Below are 18,449 nucleotides of genomic sequence, written 5' to 3'. Positions count from 1 at the left end.
GATCCACACAGTCAAAGGCTTTAGCATAGACGATGACGCAGAAGTAGGTATTTTTCTGGAATTTCCTTGCTTTCTTTATGATCCCACGAATGTTGGCAATCTGGTCTCTGGTTCCTCTGCCTTTTCTACACCTGGCTCGTACAGCTTCAGGTACTGCTGAAGCCTAGCTTGAAGGAGTTTGAGCATGTCCTTGCTAGCATGTGAAATGAAGTCTAGTTTGAACATTCTTTGGCATTGCCTGTCTTTGGGACTGGAATGAAACCTGACTTTTTCCCGTCCTGTGGCCACTGCTGAGTTTTCCAAATTTTCTGACACACTGAGCTCAGCGCTCTAAAACGTCATCTTTTAGGGTTTGAAATAGCTCAGCCGGAATTCCAGCGCCTCCCCTAGCTTTGTTCTCAGTGATGCTTCACGCCTCACTGGCCGTCTACTTACGGACAGCAGTTTGTGTATGTAAAGGCTGCCCCCTCAGTGCCCCGCCTTCCCCGTCCTCCTCTATGCCCGTTCTCTAAGCCAGCCTCTGTATTCCCGCCCTGCAAATAGGTTCCTCTGTACCTTTTTCTCTAGATTCCATATCGACGGGTTAGTAGATACTCATTGTTTTTCGCTTTCTGACTTACTTCACTTTGTATGACAGGCTCTAGGTCCATCCACATCACTAAAGTGACCTGACTCCGTTTTTCACGGCTGTATAATATTCCACGGTGTATCTGCACCACACCTGGATCCATTCCTCCGTCGATGAACATCTAGGGTGCTTCCCCGTTCTGGCTAGTGTAAACAGTGCTTCAGAGCACCTCGGGGTACACGTGTCTGTTTGAGTTACGGTTTTCTCAGGGTATGCGCCCAGTAGTGGGATTGCTGGGTCATATGATAGTTCATTCTTCATTGTTTTTAAGGGACCTCCACACTGTTCTCCAAGTGACTGTTGCAATTTACATTCACACCAACAGTTTGCAAGAGGGTTCCCTTTTCACCACACTCTGTCCAGCATTTATTGTTTGTAGCTTTTTTTGATGATGACCCTTCTGACTGGTGTGAGGTGATACTTCATTGCAGTTTTGATTTGCATTTCTCTAGTAATCAGCTATGTCCAGCATCTTTCCAGGTGCCTGTTGGCCATCTGCATTTCTTCTTTGGAGAAATGTCTATCTTAGGTCTTCTGATTCAATTGGGTTGCTTGCTTTTTTCGTTGCTGAGTTTTATGAACTGCTTGTATATTTTGGAAATTAAGCCCTTGCTGGTTGCATCATTTGCAAATATTTCCTCCCGTTCTGTAGGCTGTCTTTTCGGTTTGGGTTATGGGTTCCTTTACTGTGCAAAAGCTTAAAAGTTTGATTAGGTCCCGTTTGTTCATTTCTGTTTTTATTACTATTGTCTTGGTTGGGAGGCTGACCTAAGAAAACGTTGGCACAATTTCTATCAGAGAATGTTTCACCCATGATCTCATCCGGGACGTTCATGGTGTCGTGTCTTCTGTCTAAGCCTTTACTCCATCTTGAGTTTCTGCATGAGGTGAGAGGGTGTGCTCTATGTCACTGAAAGGTGTTTAAAGGCAGAGTGAGGGAAAGGGCTGTAGGGTGTGTGATCGTGGACATTCTCGTGAGTCAGCCTCATCAGCCTTCTGGGTCTACGAGCTTGTGGGCAGCATACAATTAACTTCTTCCACCTGGTGGGGGGTTCAGTGTCTGCAAATCCGCTCCGGGGTGTGGCTCAGAACCCTGCCTGTGTCTATGAGGAGGAGCAGAGGTCCTCGAATGTTTGGACGGCTAAGACGTTATTGGTCTTGTTTGGCTGTCTTCCTTCGTTCCTGCATTTTCTCGATTTCCTGATTAAGTTTATTCTTTGGAACTCAAGGAAAGCCTAGGAGGCTAAAGTTCTATTACGAGCGAGAGGGATGGAGGATGTGGAGGAGGGCGGGGAAGTCTGTTCCAGGAGGTCCGTAGGCTCTGCTTGGTTACCGTCCCACGTTCCCGGGCTGTCTTGTCCTCGTGCATAAAACAAGGGCTTCCTGTACTTCTTGCCCACAACCAGGCCCCGCACTGGGTGCTGAGATGACCACAGTTTTAGTGAAAGTAGAATGGGAAAGTTCCCTGCATTCTAGGGGGAGAAATGGGAGAGAGACAGCAGGGAAATATGTGAAGTGAACGTGGCATGTCAGGTGACAAGCGCCGCGGGCTGAAAGGAGATGCAGCTGGTCATGCGGTTAGGGGATGTGAGGCCCGTGGGGCCACCCTTACACAGCGCGGTCAGGGCACCTCTGGGAAAGAGACGAGGCACTGAGCCCCCGGGGATGCTCCCGGCCGAACATTCCAAATGCAGAGAACCCAAGCGCGAAGGCAGGCGGAGCATTGCCCGTGCTCCCCAACAAGAGACGCTACTGCAATGAGAGACACCCAACCACAGTCAGAGAGTAGCGCCCGCTCGCAGCAACCAGGGAAAAGCCCACCAGCAACAAAGACCCAGCACTGCAAAGACAGTGAGGACCAGTGCCCGGCACAACTAGGAAAGCACATGCTCACCCTGGTAAAAGGCGGAGTCGCTCCAGGGAAGGTTAGGAGAGCAGCGGCAGCGCAAACTTAGCAGCATAGCAGGATGCGTCCCCAAGGGGACCTGATTGTCTTTTTTTTTTTTTTTTTTTAAGGAAGTTTACAAGCCTGTTGTCAAACACAGCCATTATTTAAAATTAAACTGTATATTGCTTGCCTGTTCAGTTGCTCAGTTGTGTCCGACTCTTTGCAGCCCCATGGACCGTAGCCCACCAGGCTCCTCTGTCCACGGGATTCTCCAGGCAAGGATACTGGAGTGGGTTGCCATGCCCTCCTCCAGGGGAGCTTCCCGACCCAGGGATCGAACCCTTGCCTTTTGCGTCTCCTGCATTGGCAGGTGGGTTCTTTATCACTGAGCCACCTGGGAAGCCCCCCACCATTGTTTTAAATGCAGCTTATTTAACAGTAATAACAAGAAGACCCACCACCAGAACCCTGAGGGCTGGGTGAAGACCTAGCAGAACCAAAGATGAAAAACCTGAAAAGGCAATGGCGGCAATTTCCCTGGTGCTTCCGTGGTGAAAGCTCTGTGCTCCCAGTACAGGGGGGAGGTCTGACTCCTGCTCGGGGAACTGAGATCCTGCATGCTGTGAGACGTAGCCAAATTAAAGAAAAAAATCAATCAAAAAATAAATGACCTAAATCAAACCCCTTATGATTATGCAGTGGAAGTGAGAAATAGATTTAAGGGCCTAGATCTGATAGACAGAGTGCCTGATGAACTCCAGACAGAGGTTCGTGACATTGTACAGGAGACAGGGATCAAGACCATCCCCATGAAAAGAAATGCATAAAAGCAAAATGGCTGTCTGGGGAGGCCTTACAAATAGCTGTGAAAAGAAGAGAAGTGAAAAACAAAGGAGAAAAGGAAAGATATAAGCATCTGAATGCAGAGTTCCAAAGAATACCAAGAAGAGATAAGAAAGCCTTCTTCAGCGATCAATGCAAAGAAATAGAGGAAAAGAACAGAATGGGAAAGACTAGAAATCTCGTCAAGAAAATTAGAGATACCAAGGGAACATTTCATGCAAAGATGGGCTCAATAAAGGACAGAAATGGTATGGACCTAACAGAAGCAAAAGATATTAAGAAGAGGTGGCAAGGATACACAGAAGAACTGTACAAAAATGATCTTTACAACCTGGATAATCATGATGGTGTGATCACTCACCTAGAGCCAGACATCCTGGAATGTGAAGTCAAGTGGGCCTTAGAAAGCATCACTATGAACAAAGCTAGTGGAGGTGATGGAATTCCAGTTGAACAAAGCTAGTGGAGGTGATGGAATTCCAGTTGAGCTATTTAAAATCTTGAAAGATGATGCTGTGAAAGTGCTGCACTCAATATGCCAGCAAATTTGGAAAACTCAGCAGTGGCCACAGGACTGGAAAAGGTCAGTTTTCATTCCAATCCCAAAGAAAGGCAATGTCAAAGAATGCTCAAACGACCGCACAATTGCACTCATCTCACATGCTAACAAAGTAGTGCTCAAAATTCTCCAAGCCAGGCTTCAGCAATACGTGAACCGTGAACTTCCTGATGTTTAAGCTGGTTTTAGAAAAGGCAGAGGAACCAGAGATCAAATTGCCAACATCCGCTGGATCATCAAAAAAGCAAGAGAGTTCTAGAAAAACATCTATTTCTGCTTTATTGACTATGCCAAAGCCTTTGACTGTGTGGATCACAATAAACTGTGGAAAATTCTGAAAGAGATGGGAATACCAGACCACCTGACCTGCCTCTTGAGAAATCTGTATGCAGGTCAGGAAGCAACAGTTAGAACTGGACATGGAACAACAGACTGGTTCCAAAGAGGAAAAGGAGTACGTCAAGGCTGCATATTGTCACCCTGCTTATTGAACTTCTATGCAGAGTACATCATGAGAAACACTGGACTGGAAGAAACACAAGCTGGAATCAAGATTGCCGGGAGAAATATCAATAACCTCAGATATGCAGATGACACCACCCTTATGGCAGAAAGTGAAGAGGAACTTCACTTCTCCTCTTGATGAAAGTAAAAGTGGAGAGTGAAAAAGTTGGCTTAAAGCTCAACATTCAGAAAACGAAGATCATGGCATCTGGTCCCATCACTTCATGGGAAATAGATGGGGGAAACAGTGGAAACAGTGTCAGACTTTATTTTTGTGGGCTCCAGAATCACTGCAGATGGTGATTGCAGCCATGAAATTAAAAGATGCTTACTCCTTGGAAGAAGAGTTATGACCAAACTAGATAGCATATTCAAAAGCAGAGACATTACTTTGCTGACTAAGATCCGTCTAGTCAAGGCTATGGTTTTTCCTGTGGTCATGTATGGATGTGAGAGTTGGACTGTGAAGAAGGCTGAGCGCCGAAGAATGGATGCTTTTGAACTGTGGTGTTGGAGAAGACTCTTGAGAGTCCGTTGGACTGCAAGGAGATCCAACCAGTCCATCCTAAAGGAGATCAGCCCTGGGATTTCTTTGGAAGGAATGATGCTAAAGCTGAAATTCCAGTACTGTGGCCACCTCATGCAAAGAGTTGACTCATTGGAAAAGACCCTGATGCTGGGAGGGATTGGGGGCAGGAGGAGAAGGGGACGACCAAGGATGAGATGGCTGGATGGCATCACAGACTCGATGGACGTGAGTCTAAGTGAGCTCCGGGAGTTGGTGATGGACAGGGAGGCCTGGCCTGCTGCGATTCATGGGGTCACAAAGAGTCGGACATGACTGAGCGACTGAACTGAACTGAACTTAAGAAAAAAAGATAAAAAAGTACTTAACACGCATCAGTTTCCAGGTATTTTCCTGCCTCCCGCCATCACCTACGTTCCGCCAGCACTCCTTCTGTCTGTGTAGGAGAGTGGCATGTAGGGGCCTCTTTCGCATCTCTCTGCAGCTCTGGGTTCAATGATGTTGCGATGATAACTTGAAACTGACCTTAGTGGGAGTGTTTACACCAGGGAAATTGGCAAAGTCTACAAATCAGGACTTCGTTTATTGTTTTACTGACGAAGACAAGATGAATAACGCAGATTGAATTTGGTGTCTGTAGCTGTTGGGCTGAGATTGACGCAGAGCTGTGAGGAGGTCCTCGACCGGGGCTTTCTGGTGGAGGGCAGCGTCTCCATCGCCTCGGTTTCTTCTTCCTCTCGAGCGCAGATGAGAAGACCCTTCAGCCTTCACACCACATGCATTTGTGACTGTGGCTTTAGGCCAGCTTATTTATCGGGGAAAGAATGAGCCGATCAGGCACAACTCCATGCGTGGAATTAGGACGGCGCTGCAGCCACTGTAGCCTCCAGTCACAGGTGAGGCATTCTCTAGAGTCAGCGGTCTCAGTGGAGCGAGACTCAGCGAGATAAAGCCTTATCTTTAGAGATTTTAAAACCTGTTTATTTTTATTGTTGGCTGTTCTGGGCCTTTGCTGCTGCCCCCGGGCTTCCTCCAGTTGCAGCAAGCAGGGCTGCCCTCTTGGCGCAGAGCACGGGCTTCATGGCTTTGAGGCGGCACACTGGGACCCTCCCGGGCCGGGAACCAAGCCCGTGGGGCCTGCGTTGGCCGGCAGGCTCTTAACCACTGGACCACCGGGGCAGCCCCTCGCTCCAGCTTCACCTTTAGAACAAGGAGAATAATAACCGCTTTGTGGGGCTGTGGTGTACATCAAAGCACCAGGTCCTGCGTGGGACTAGGGATTATCGGAACCGTGATCGTCGCCGCCATTGTCACCGGGCCCGGTGCACGCTGGGGATTAGGGAGGCCTGTCTGTTTTCTCCAGGGGGGTTTATATTGGCTGGGTTCTCAGGGGTCTGGGAAAGAATGGAGACAGGAGCTGTATCGAAGGACCCCTCTGGCAGTCGGGTGCACACCTGCACGTGGCCTTGACCTTGGGTGGTGGCCTTGAGGCTGATGGCTCTGTCCTGGGCGACGGCGGTGGAGAAGCTTGACATGTAGCTCCCTTGTCCAGCTCCCCTCTAGCGTGCACTCTACACAGCCAAGGGCCTCGCGGAAACCTGGGGCCTCCCCCAGGGACGGCAGAGGGGGGTGCACAGCTCAGGGTCACTCGGAGAGCGAGGAAGGACAGGTGTGCCCTCGGAGGCCCGCCGGCTTGGCTTCAGGTACTCTGCAGCCCGACTTTGCAGAGCACCCCTCTGGGTCTTTGGTCCAGAAGACCGGCCCCTCTCCGCTGTGGCTGGGAGCAGCTGTGGTGTGAGAAGCAGCGTGCAGGCCCCGAAGAGGGCAGCCCCCGCCTGGGGGCTGGCACACCAGGAGCTCCACGACCCTCCCTGTCTGGAGCCCCGAGTTCCGGGCTACCAGGGTGCTGCAGGGCGTCAGGGGAACAGGAGAAGTTTGCGCTGGGCCCCGGCGTCAGTCAAGTGCTGTTCTGCTGGGTAGAGATGGGCCTGAATGCCCTGGCGGAGTAGGGGAGACTGAATCCATTCATCCATTTAACAAGTGTTTGTGAGAAGGACTACGTGCCCAACACTGTTATAGACAGTGGGCTGTCTGGGCTGCAGCCACGCGCAAAATAGAGAAAACTCCGTGCCCTCAGGGGCCTGAGCTCCTGGCAGGAGAGATGAGCGGCAGGTAACAGTCTGACTGGGGCTTCCCTGGGGGCTCAGATGGCCAAGACCCCGCCTGCAGTGCAGGAGACCAGGGTTCGATCCCTGGGTCAGGAAGATGCCCTGGAGAAGAGAATAGCAACCCCCTCCAGTGTTCTTGCCTGGAGAATCCCATGGACAGAGGAGCCTGGCGGGCTACAGTCCACGGGGTCACAGAAGAGCCGGACACGACTGAGCGACTAACAGTGTGATTAAGAGTCAGAACAGAGGGACTTCCCTGGCGGTCCAGCGGCTAAGGCCCCGCGCTCCCAATACAGGGAGCCCGGGTCTAGGATCCCACATACCACAACCAAGTAAATAAATGTAAATATTTTTTAAGAAAGAATCAGAACAGAATGACAGAGGTAAGGAGAGTGGAAGGGGAGACGGGGAAAGGCTGAGTGTTCGGGGGGAGGGTGGCCTCACGGAGAAGGCGACATTTGAGCCTTGAAGAGGGTGAGGGAGGGGCCTTGTGGGATCTGCCGGAAAAGCATTTTCTACGGAGGGGACAGCCAGTGCGAAGGCCCTGTGGCAGGGACAGCCCGGCAGCTTCAGGGAACATCGGGAAGGTCAGTGAGGCCTGAGCAGAGTGAGTGGAGAAGAGCAAGCCCCGGGAGTGGGGAGGGGCTGCAGGTGGGAGAGGGCTGACCAGGGGGGGCCTCGTGTGCCGTCTGGGATGATGCTGCGTGTGGCTGGGACCAGCGCTTCTGAGCGTAGGAAGAGCTCTGTTTGTTGGGGAACAGCCTGGAGCACCCGCAGGCGGGCCGAGGAAGCTGTCTAACACTCTAGGGGGTCAGGGACGGCAGCAGAGGACGTGAGAGGTGGGTTTCCAGTTGGGTTGGAGAGTTTGGAAGCGTCGGAGCTAGAAGTTTTGGGAGAGGGGTGGGGTTGGGGTTGTCCAGAGGGGTTCCATCTCTGCTCTCTGGAGTTTCAGGGGCCGCTATGGGAGTGGAAGGGTTAAAAACTATGATCCGTCATCACCCCCAGGCCCCTTCTGTCTGCCTTCTGCCCAGGGTTCCATTCAAGGTCCGAGGAAACAACTCTGCCCCTGAAACAAAGCTTCGCAGCCTCGCTCTGCTGCAAGCCCTTCGTGTTGCAGATGGGGAGACCGAGGCCAGGGGTGATGGGCTCAGGGTGGGCCACGTGGGCATCAGCAGAGAGCTGGGATGGGGCCCTGGGGCCTAACCGGGTTGGCCTCCTGTCCAGGGGCAGCCCCATGCCCCACCGCAGCCATGGGGGTGCTGTCTGCATCACCTGGCAGCCCCCCACCTTGCTGGTCTCTTCTGCGCCCACGACGCTCCCCTCTCTCCTTTCTGTCAGTGATGTGCCCGAGGGCGCTGAGAACTTTGGGGTGTCTGGGAGCTCCGGGGTGAAGATCTTCATGGTCTATGACCCAGCGCGGGTGACGGAGCCCACGGGCAGGGCCCACTGGCCCCTGGATGCCAGCGTGGACGTGGTCATATCCGTGGATGCGGCCAGTAAGGCTTTAAACGACCTCAAGGTAAGATGTCCCTTCCCCGTAGAAGGTCAGAGCCCCCGACAACGCACGCTCCACTCACACACCGCCCTAGTCAGCCAGCCCCACAAGCCTACGACGCCCAAATCCACACCCACGGCACATCCCGACACAAGCCCACAGACTCCTGAGCCTGTAAAGCCACCCGGCATGCCAGCATCCACACACGCGGGAGTGAGTACTCCCATAAAGGCACAGCCTGCCTGCTCGCCCCTCAAGTTCACAGACACCCCCTTGGATCCCAGCTCCACACTGACCCCGAACAGGCCCCACCCACTCCCATGCAGACAGGCGCCCTCAGCAACAGCCGTGCGCGCACACACACACGCACGCGTGCATCGGACATAGGTGCATACCTGGATGCACGCGCGTCTCCCACCTAAGGAAGCGGGAAACCTCTCTCACAGACGACGCGACGCCTTCTCACTCGCCCTCAGGCACCTGCCACACACACAGTGACCCCAGGCTCACCGATTCAGCTTTTTCTCCAGTGACACGGGGAAAGTGAGGGCCGTGCAGCTGTTGAGAGCAGGGGTCCTGGAGCTCAGACTCCCCCTCTGAGCCGCGACTACTGGGCCCAGCCTGGGGGCTCTCTGAGAGGCCCAGATCGAGCCCTTTGCATGGCCTGTGGGCTGTGGGAAAAGCTCTGTGAGCATGGGCTGCGATCGTGGGGTGGGAAGGGTCATTGTTCCCATTTTACAGATGAAGAAACAGAGGCTTAGGGAGACTGATTACCTTGCCTGAGTCATTGGTGACGACTGCCCCTTCCCTCATTCTTTCACCCTGGCCTCCCCATGGATTCCTAAGGGTCCGGCTGCCCCCTGGGGACCCACCCCCACTCTGTCTGGCCCTCCTGGCCCCTTGGCCCAGCCCTGGGAGCCGGGGAGGCATCTGCTCTCTCCAGCTGGAGAAAGTGGCTCTGGATCCGGGTGCAGAGCCCGTGGGCCCCGGGCCTTCACCACCAGGGAGCAGCCGGGGCCCCCACCCCCCTATCTACGCAGGGCCCTTGGGGTGCCCCTCCGCCCCCCGCCTCAGCCATCCCCGCAGGGCTGACCATGTCCCCGCAGGTGAAGATCTCCTATTTCGGGCAGCCGGTGGGCCGGGCCCTGGGCCACAGCGTGCTCTACCTCACGGGCGCGGGTAAGTACCGCGTGTGGTCCAGCACGCGTCCCTGCCCTTTCCCCGCCACGCTGGCTGCTTGAGGGGCTTAGGGAGGCCCATGGCCATCTTCCTTGTCCACCGAGGAGCTCGGCTTCTTCAGAGGCCATGCATCTGCTCCAGACCCCCAGCCCTGGAGCCCCAGCCGTGCTTACAGCCACAGGAACCTGGAAACTGCACGGCCCATGGGTCTCTAGCCAGACCACAGCAGGCCTCCTCCGTCCAGAGTCCTGGAGCCTCAAGGCTCGTCACTAAGCGTGGGGAGATGCACGCCGCGTTCAGCCAGATCCCGCGCAGCGGCCCTAACTGCAGAGCCAGCAGCTGGAAGCTCAGGCCTCATGCTGGCCTCCAGAGTCAGGGCCCCCAAGGGCTAGCAATTCGGGGCATGCAGACGAGTGAGAAAGTCAGAAGCCCAGGGCTCGGGTCCCTCGAAACCCAGGGCCACAGGGGCAGGCCTCTCAGGCGCTGCGTGTGGTCCCCAGAACAGGGCTGCCCAGCTCTCCTGCGCTTGGGGCGGGGTCAAAGCTTGCCCTGACCTGGACGCTATGGTGGGACGGGGGACCGGGGAGCCCAGCTAGCCTCTCCCCGTCTCTTTTCAGACGTCTCCCTCGATGCTGACACTGGCCGCACGGGCAAGGTGAAAAGGAGCCGAGGCCGCAAGGTGGGCCTCCTCTAGCTGTCCCAAGACGGCAGGGTCGGCAGGCAGACCTGGGGGTGGTCCTAGGGCAGGGCGGCTCTGCCTCCAGAAGGGTGATGGATTCCTGGGCTCTGTGTGCCCAGCAGTGTGGGGAAGCCATCTGAGGACTCCCAATCAGCATGAGTGGGCCTGACCCTGTGTGATCAGCGTGCTGTGTGACTCCTGGAAAACAGCTTACTCTCTCTGGGTCTCTCTAGTGCCCCCTTACACCTAGGATCTTTTGCTTGAGGTCTTTTCTATTTCCTGGGCTGTATTTGGACCCCTAAGCATGATAGGTGCTTCATAAAAGGTTGTCAAGCGGCTGAATGAAGGCTTCCGGTAGAGAAGGCTGCGCGGACTACCCTGGGTAGATTCCGAAGAGAGAGAGGGAGGGTGGGGTGGGCTCCAGGCATTTTCCCGCAGGAAGTGTCTGAAGGCTATCCTGGGAGGAGAGACAGTAAAACTTGTGAGGAAGGACCCCAGGGAGGAAGCCTGGATCACACGCAAGACTTTGTGGACAAGATGGGACAGGACCGCCCTGGAAGGGTGTGCAGGTTGCTCACTGCACAAGGCTGCTGAGCAAGGCAGTGAGTGCGGCCTGTGACGCAAAGCATGCCTTGGGCCCTGATACAGAGACGGTGGACAAGAGCACCATGTAGGTTAGCAGAGTTCCCCCAGACCCAAGTTTGAATCCCACCTCTGTGACTTAGGGCTCACCTCCCCAGAGCCTCTTTCCCCTCTATTGTAAATGGGGAAAATAAGCTCTGACTTGCGGAGTCTGGTGAGAATAAAGCAGAGGCAGGTCAGAAAGAGCTTTGATCGCAGAGGCAGGACTCCAGCCACCTTCCCCTCCTGTCAGCTCCATGCTCCTTGCAGGGCCTGCAGGTTCACAGGTGAACATCAGGGACCACTGGGACAGGCCCCAGGAGAGGACCCGGGCGGGGAGAGTCCCAGCAGTTCTCTCGCCCGCTCGCAGTCTCGGCCCCCAGGCAGGGCCAAAACTCAGGAGGCTGGCAGAGGCCATTTCTGGGCTTGCCGCTGCCACCCTTCCTTTTGCGGTGTGATGGTTGGGAGGGGCTGCTGTGTACGGCTGTTTAGGTTGCTCACTGCACAAGCATGGAGTGACTCTGGGTCTGGAGAGCTGGAGCTCCAGTCCCCAAATCTATTATCCCTCTTTAAATCTTCAAGTAAACCTGGGATACAAAAGTCTCCAAGCTAACAAGGCAGACAGCTCCAGCCATGTCCAGAACCCCTTCCCAGAGACTGCTGGGGCCCGCTGGCCCTAAGGCCTCTCGTTTTGCACAGGAAAGCTGGCGCTGGGGCCCTGAGGGCTATGGGGCCATCCTGCTGGTGAACTGCGACCGGGACAGCCTCAGGTCCACGGGGACGGACCTCACCGACACCCAGCTGGCCTCGCAGGATGGTGAGCAACAGACGGGACGGACTGCCCAGGATGGCGCGCGGGGCGGCGTGGGGCTGTCTCATGGGGACCACGCTCTCCAGACCTGCAGGACATGTCCCCAGTGGTGCTGACCTGCGATGCCCCTGATGCGCTCTTTGACACCTACAAGCTGGTCTTGAACGCGCCGCTTTCTGATTCCGAAAGAATGCGGGTCTTCTGCGCCCGGGGTGAGTGGCCTGGAGGGGCCTCTTCCCTCCCTGCTCCAGCCTCTGCTTCCCGAATTGTCTCTTTCTTCTCTTATCCTCATTTCTCCCTTCTTCCATCATCATCTTGTAATTCTCACTACCACTTAAAAGCAGCCACTGGCCCAAGGAAGAGGGTCTCAAGCTAGACCCATTTTATAGACAGGAAAACTGAGGCCCAGAGATGTGAATTCACTTCCCTAAGTTCGCACAACCAGCTGGGAGTGGAGCAGGCATTCCAAGTCAGTCTCCTGGGCACCAAAGCCCCTTTTCTTCCCACGGCCCTGGCCCTCCCGCCGACCCCATCCCTCCTCTGCTGAGTCAGCACAGATTGAGCTCTCGAGGCCTGACAAGTGCTGTCCAGGCTAGGTGGGGGCAGGGGCCAGCAAAGCCAAGGCCCAGCCCTGCCTTTGGAATCCAGTTATTCTGCCGGAGAGTTTATTAATCAAACTCTGTGGCTTAGAACCAAGCAAAACCAATGCTTAACCCTGAGGTGCCCTTACTCATCTTTATAAACAGCAAGAGCCCTGCCTGCCTCTTCCTTCTTCCTCTTCTCTCTCTGTTCACACTGACTCAGAACTCGTTGCAGCTAAATTCCAGCAGGAGCCAGAATGCTGCCTCTCTCCCCCGCAGTGGAAAGTTGGGCGGGGGGGGGGGGGGGGGGGTCTGGCTTGGAAATACTCACTGTGATTGCGGAACATAAGCTCTGTCTCCGTAGGTGAGCTGACAAGGCTTCCTGCTGTAAGAACATGCTAGGGTACCGCTTCCCAGACGACCCTGAGGGGCGGGGAAAGGAGGCGGGCCAGAACTGCTAAGCGCCAGGAGCTTTGTTTAAAAAATTGAGATGACATTCACAGAACATAGAAGTAACCATTTTCAAGTAAAGAATTTAGTGACATTCCCTGGGGGCTCAGACGGTCAAGAATCCGCCTGCAGTGCGGGAGACCTGGGCTTGACCCTGGGTTGGGAAGATGCCCTGGAGAAGGGAAAGGCTACCCCCTCCAGTATTCTGGCCTGGAGAATTCCATGGACAGAGGAGCCTGATGGGCTTCAGTCCGTGGAATCACAAGAGTCGGACACGCCTGAGCGACTAAACAACGACAGTCCCATCCCCCGACCCCAGCCCTGAGCTGCGTCTGAGTCTTTATGGCCCCGCGAACTGTCGCCCGCCATGCGCCTCTGTCCGTGGGATTCCCCAGGCCAGAATACCGGAGGGGGTTGCCGTGCCCTCCTCCAGGGCATCTTCCCGGCTCGGGGACTGAACCGTGCCTCTCATGCCTCCTGCGTTGACAGGTGGGATCTTTACCACTAGCGCCACCCAATCCCCAGCCCTAGGCCACCGCTAATCTGCTTTCTGAGCCTATGGACCTACTCCTACAAATGGGGCCACACGGTATTTGCCTTTTGTGTCGAGCTCCTGTCACGTAGCACAGTGTCCTCAAGGTCCTCTGTGCTGTAGCACGCATCACTACTACGTTCCTTTTCACGGATGAAGGACACGCCGGCACGTGGGCGTTCTGTTTATCCATTCATCCGCTGATGGACATTTGGGTTGTTTCCACCTTTGGGACCAGCTGCTTTTATTTCCTTGTCCGATGTAAAGTTTGCACCGACCTCGTGAGAAACGTAACGTTAGCCCATTTTACAGATGAGGAACTGAGGTGCAGAGAGGTTGAGTCGTTGAGCTGAAGTCACTCAGCTAGCACTCGACACTGCTGGAGAGGAGCCCGAGTCTCTCTGACGCAGACTGGCTCCACCCCTGCGTTCCTGGCCTCGGGTCTCCTGCCCCATGCCCCCACACCCCTGCGTCAGCGCTGGGCAGCCAGAGTTACGGTGATAGTGGGTGCCCCCCGGCTACCACATGGCCCTGCGCCAGCCTTGCCCCCGTGCTGACTCAGGTCTCTCTAGGCGGGAATTCCCTCCTGGACTATGAGCAGGTGCTGGGACCCCAGCACCCGTCGTACGAAGTGGCCCGTCAGCCTGGGGAGAGGAGGATCCAGCTCTATGTGGAGGGGCTCAGCTTTCCCGACGCTAGCTTCCCGGGGCTGGTCTCCCTCAGCGTCAGCCTGGTAGACACCAAGGTAGGTGCGGTGCTGGGGGCGGAGACGGGGTCGGGGAACTTCAGGGCCCACGGAGGCTCCAGGGCTGGGAGGCTAGAGGCCGGGGCTCCCGAGGCCCGATGGGGCTCCCTGCAGGGCCCACTGAATCCCCATTCTCCCCCCAGACTCTGCCCGAGGTGCCCCTCTTCACAGACACCGTGGCCTTGCGCATGGCCCCCTGGATCATGACCCCCAACACCCAGCCCCCCCTGGAGGTGTATGTGTGCAGGTGAGGCCTCTCCCTCCTGCAGCTCTCATCGCCTCTGGACTCCCAGAGCCGGGAGCAGAGCGCGGTACCGGGCTTGGTCCTGCACGCTCGCCGGCCGGGCTCACCGAGGGGCCCCCACGGGCACACCTGGGTACGGGACAGCGGTGAGCTGGCTGGGCCATCAGCCCGCTGGCTCTGAGCGGCCAAGGCCCCAGCCGCAGCTCCCCATCCTTACTGTGCCCTGCCTGGAGCAGTCCCGGAACATCCTGGGTTTATCCCAGGCAGAGGGGCCAGGCCCTGTTCAGGTTCCTGGGGGTGGCACGAGTCCCAGCCTTCCTCGGACAGGGCTGTGCCCCTGGGCCTGCAGAGCACGTGAGAACTCAGCTTCCAGGACTGTCTGTGAGCCCCAGGCATACCTGGGTCCCTGGTCGTTCTGCCATCTCTCAGAATCCTCATCAAGCCCCTGGATGGGCAGGGCAGCCTGGACTGGCACGGCTACTCCAGGGCCCTGCAGAGGAGGTCAGACCACCAGAAAGGGCCGCAGACGACTTGGAGCTTAAGTCAGAAGGAAGGCTGAGCTCAGACGGGTCTGCCTGGTGGCCCAGCTCAGGTGTCCAGACAGGAGGGGCCCTGTCTTTCCCTTTGCTCACTCGCCTTTGTTGAGGCCAGTTGTGAGAGACGGGAGGAAATGGGCGCCTCCCCCTCACTGTCCCCGTGGCCATGAGACTTGGTCCCCGGTCCCCTCAGCAGGGCCCAGAGCCCCAGGCCTGCCGTTGCCCGTCACTCCCGCCTGACAGGATCTGGAGACAGGGTCCGGCTCTGTCTCTCGCCCACGAGCCTCTCCAGCGCGGGGGCTGCGTCTGAAGCCGGGGGCAGCCCGGGGCAGGCCCCTCCGTCCCCCCGCGAAGGCTGCGGCCAGCAGCCCTGCCTCCCCCCCTCTCCTGTGATTTGCAGTGTCCCAGCACAGAGGGTACTCAGGCCCCTCCTTACTCCCCCAGGCTGCCTCCAGCAGCCCTGCCTCCCCCCCTCTCCTGTGATTTGCAGTGTCCTAGACTCTCACGGCTCGAACGCGAAGTTTCTGAGTGACATGTCCGATCTGGCGCTGAAGGCCAGCTGCAAGCTGATGGTCTGCCCTTGGGTTGAGAACCGAAATGACCGCTGGATCCAGGTGGGCGAGGAGCAGCCCAGGCGCGGGGGCAGCCCGAGCCCCGTCCCCCACCCCGGCTCCGGGCAGTGGCCTCTGCGGCTCTCGCCCGGCTTCCGTCTCCCTAGAGAAGCTGGGCCAGGCGCCAGGACGCGGGTGGGCGCGGCCTGGGAGTGCCCTCCTCGCACCGCTGGCATCGCTCGTGTCCCCTGCTTCCCCCCCGGGCGCAGAGCCCTCCCCCGCTGGGTCCCTGAGGGACCTCCTGCCCGCTTGAGGCCTTGGGGAAGGTCTGCTGCCCTGCCCGCCCCGGGCCTGGGGTGCCAGCCCCTTCTCCATGTGAGACCGAGGCAGTCACGGAGGCCTTTTTCTCGCCCTCCCAGGATGAGATGGAGTTTGGCTACACTGAGGCCCCGCACAAAGCCTTCCCCGTGGTCTTCGACTCCCCCCGAAACAGAGGCCTGAAGGATTTCCCTTATAAGAGGATACTGGTAGGCGGCAGAGGGCAGCGTGTGGCCACCGTGGGCGCCTGCCCCGCGGGACCCACTGCTCCGTCTTGCCTGGCCCTATGCTTCAGGGGCTGCAACGGGACGCAGGAGCAGGGCTCTGGCGAGGGGGAGTTAGGGGGAGGCTGGGGAGCAGCATGTGGATGAAACGGAAATCACCCCTGTTCTGGGAGGGGCGCTGGTCTCCCCCAGGGGCTGTGAACAGACAAGTCAGCTCCGGGGAGAGCAAACTGCCCTCTGGAGGGCACGCATCCTTAGTGACCCTCACAGCTCTTGCTCGTGCGCCGGGGCCTCTCCTTGGTAACGGTGTTTTCTGAACACGTACTACGTGCCAGGCCCCACGCCGCCTGCCGGGCACAGGAGGGCAGCAAGAGCCGCTCCAGCGACCACGCCCTGAGTTCCAGGCCCTCCCCGCAGCTTCTCACAGCTGCTCATTTAATCCACATGGACTCCTGTGAACCAGTACTATTATTATTCCCTCCTTACTGAGGCTCAGAGAGGTTAAGCAACCTACTCGAGGCCACACAGCTAGGTAGCAGCAGCACCAAGATGTAGAACCAGAGGGGCTGCCTCACGGCCCCTGCTCTTGACCGCTAGGCTAAGCCGCCTTCTGAGGGGGTCACTGCTCCAGAGCACCTGTCTCCACCTGTTTACCAGCGCCCTCCCCCACCGCCAGGACAATGCTCCGCTAGGGATGTCCAGGAGCTCCTGGTCACACAGAACAGGGGCGTCACCCCACCCTAAGGGGTCAGAGGCGAGTCCCCGGGGAGGTGACCGTGAGCCCTGCAGGCTGAGTCTGCATCAACAAAGGGCCTGACCCCAAGCCCTGGGCTTGACCCGTCCATCGTATTTTCCACTGATCTCTGCTCTACCCTGGGAGCTCAGACGGTAAAAACTCTGCCTGCGATACAGGAGGTGCGGGCTCCATCCCTGGGTCGGGAAGGTCCCCTGGAGGAGGGCATGGCAACCCACTCCACGATTCTTGCCTGCAGAATCCCATGGACAGAGGAGCCTGGCGGGCTACAGTCCATGGGGTCACACAGAGTCGGTCGTGACTGAGCGACTGTCTTTCTGGTCTGTCTTGATTGTCTCCTTTCTTCTGCTTCCTTTAGGGTTAATTTGCCGTTCTCTTCCTAGCTAGAAACGGAAACGAAGATTTTTCAACCCTTTCTCTTCCTAATGTGTTTAGAGCTGTGTCATTCCCAAGAAATGCTGCTCACTGGCATGCCCACGGGTTTTAACGTGCTTGCTTATTACCTCTCACTTTAAAATACAGTGTAATCTCCCCTTTGATTTCTTCTTTGACCCACGTGTTGTCTCATTTCCAAGCATTTGAGATTTTTCTACTTACGGTTCTGTTATTGGCTTGGGTATTGCTTACCAAGCGGAATAACTTTCTTAACTTTTTCTTTCTATTGGAGGGTAGTCGGTGACCAGTGCTGTGCTCACTTCAGGCGAGCAGCAAAGCGGCTCAGCTGTGCACGTGCCTGAATCTATCGGGGTTTTTTTTTGGGGGGGGGGGGTGGTTTCAATAGCACAATGCTCAGGGTTAGGGAGACCTTGTGAAAATCCAGCAGAGGTTGTTTTAGGGAGTAGACTCCCGCAGAAGCACCACTCGGCCCCCACCCCAAGAGCGGCCTCTTCCTGTTCTAACTGACCCCTCCTTCGGGGGGCGGGGGGTGTGGATTTTCCCGGTTCTCCCCTAGGGTCCCGACTTTGGATACGTAACCCGGGAAATCCAGGTCGCCGGTGCCTCTGGCCTTGACTCCTTCGGCAACCTGGACGTCAGCCCACCAGTCGTGGTGGAGGGCAAGGAGTATCCCCTGGGCCGGATCCTCATCGGCAGCTGCCTCCCCAGGTGAGAAGCCGGGGAGCAGGGAGGGCCCCGGGGCATGCAAGGCAACATCTACCCCCCACCCCCACCACAGACACAGACACAGCTCTCCAGTCTGAGAAGTGGTCCTAACTTGCTGCATGGACTCCTGGAATCAAGGACTCAGAGGACTGGAATCTTAGATCGAAAAGCTCACAGAATCTTTGGAAAGAACACACTAGTGGCCACAGCCTTCTGAGCTGCCTAGAATTTTATGGGCATAATTGGCCCCAACGTTGCTGCTGCTGCTTAGCTGCTCAGCGATGTCCAGCTCTTTGTGACCCTGTGGACTGTAGTCCGCCAGGATCCTCTGTCTGTAGGATTCTGAAGGCAAGAACACTGGAGCGGGTCACCATTTCCTTCTCCAGGGGATCTTCCTGACCCAGGGATTGAACCCCAGTCTCCTGCACTGGCAGGCGGGTTCTTTACCACTGAGCCAGTGGGAAGCCCAGTCGCCAACATTAAAATATATATATATCAGGAATCTTCATATA

The 18,449-nt window shown here is 56.4% G+C and overlaps 1 protein-coding gene across 1 annotated transcript in view; it reads left to right on the top strand.

Moving 5' to 3' along the window:
* The window catches only part of LOC138075749 (protein-arginine deiminase type-1-like), a 43,542-nt gene that overhangs the window by 13,191 nt on the left and 11,902 nt on the right, over nucleotides 1–18,449 (top strand). Inside the window, exons 2-11 of the mRNA XM_068967725.1 lie at nucleotides 8,455–8,635; nucleotides 9,718–9,790; nucleotides 10,408–10,469; nucleotides 11,790–11,907; nucleotides 11,988–12,113; nucleotides 14,037–14,209; nucleotides 14,353–14,456; nucleotides 15,480–15,603; nucleotides 15,960–16,067; nucleotides 17,789–17,940. Of these exons, the coding sequence (XP_068823826.1) occupies nucleotides 8,455–8,635; nucleotides 9,718–9,790; nucleotides 10,408–10,469; nucleotides 11,790–11,907; nucleotides 11,988–12,113; nucleotides 14,037–14,209; nucleotides 14,353–14,456; nucleotides 15,480–15,603; nucleotides 15,960–16,067; nucleotides 17,789–17,940 (1,221 nt within the window). The remainder of the gene's footprint in view (nucleotides 1–8,454; nucleotides 8,636–9,717; nucleotides 9,791–10,407; nucleotides 10,470–11,789; nucleotides 11,908–11,987; nucleotides 12,114–14,036; nucleotides 14,210–14,352; nucleotides 14,457–15,479; nucleotides 15,604–15,959; nucleotides 16,068–17,788; nucleotides 17,941–18,449) is intronic.

The sequence above is a fragment of the Capricornis sumatraensis genome, chromosome 3, assembly GCF_032405125.1.
Source record: "Capricornis sumatraensis isolate serow.1 chromosome 3, serow.2, whole genome shotgun sequence".
Lineage (NCBI taxonomy): Eukaryota > Metazoa > Chordata > Mammalia > Artiodactyla > Bovidae > Capricornis > Capricornis sumatraensis.
The sequence above is the reverse complement of the archived record's forward strand: the minus strand, read 5'-3'. Positions and strand labels throughout refer to the sequence as shown.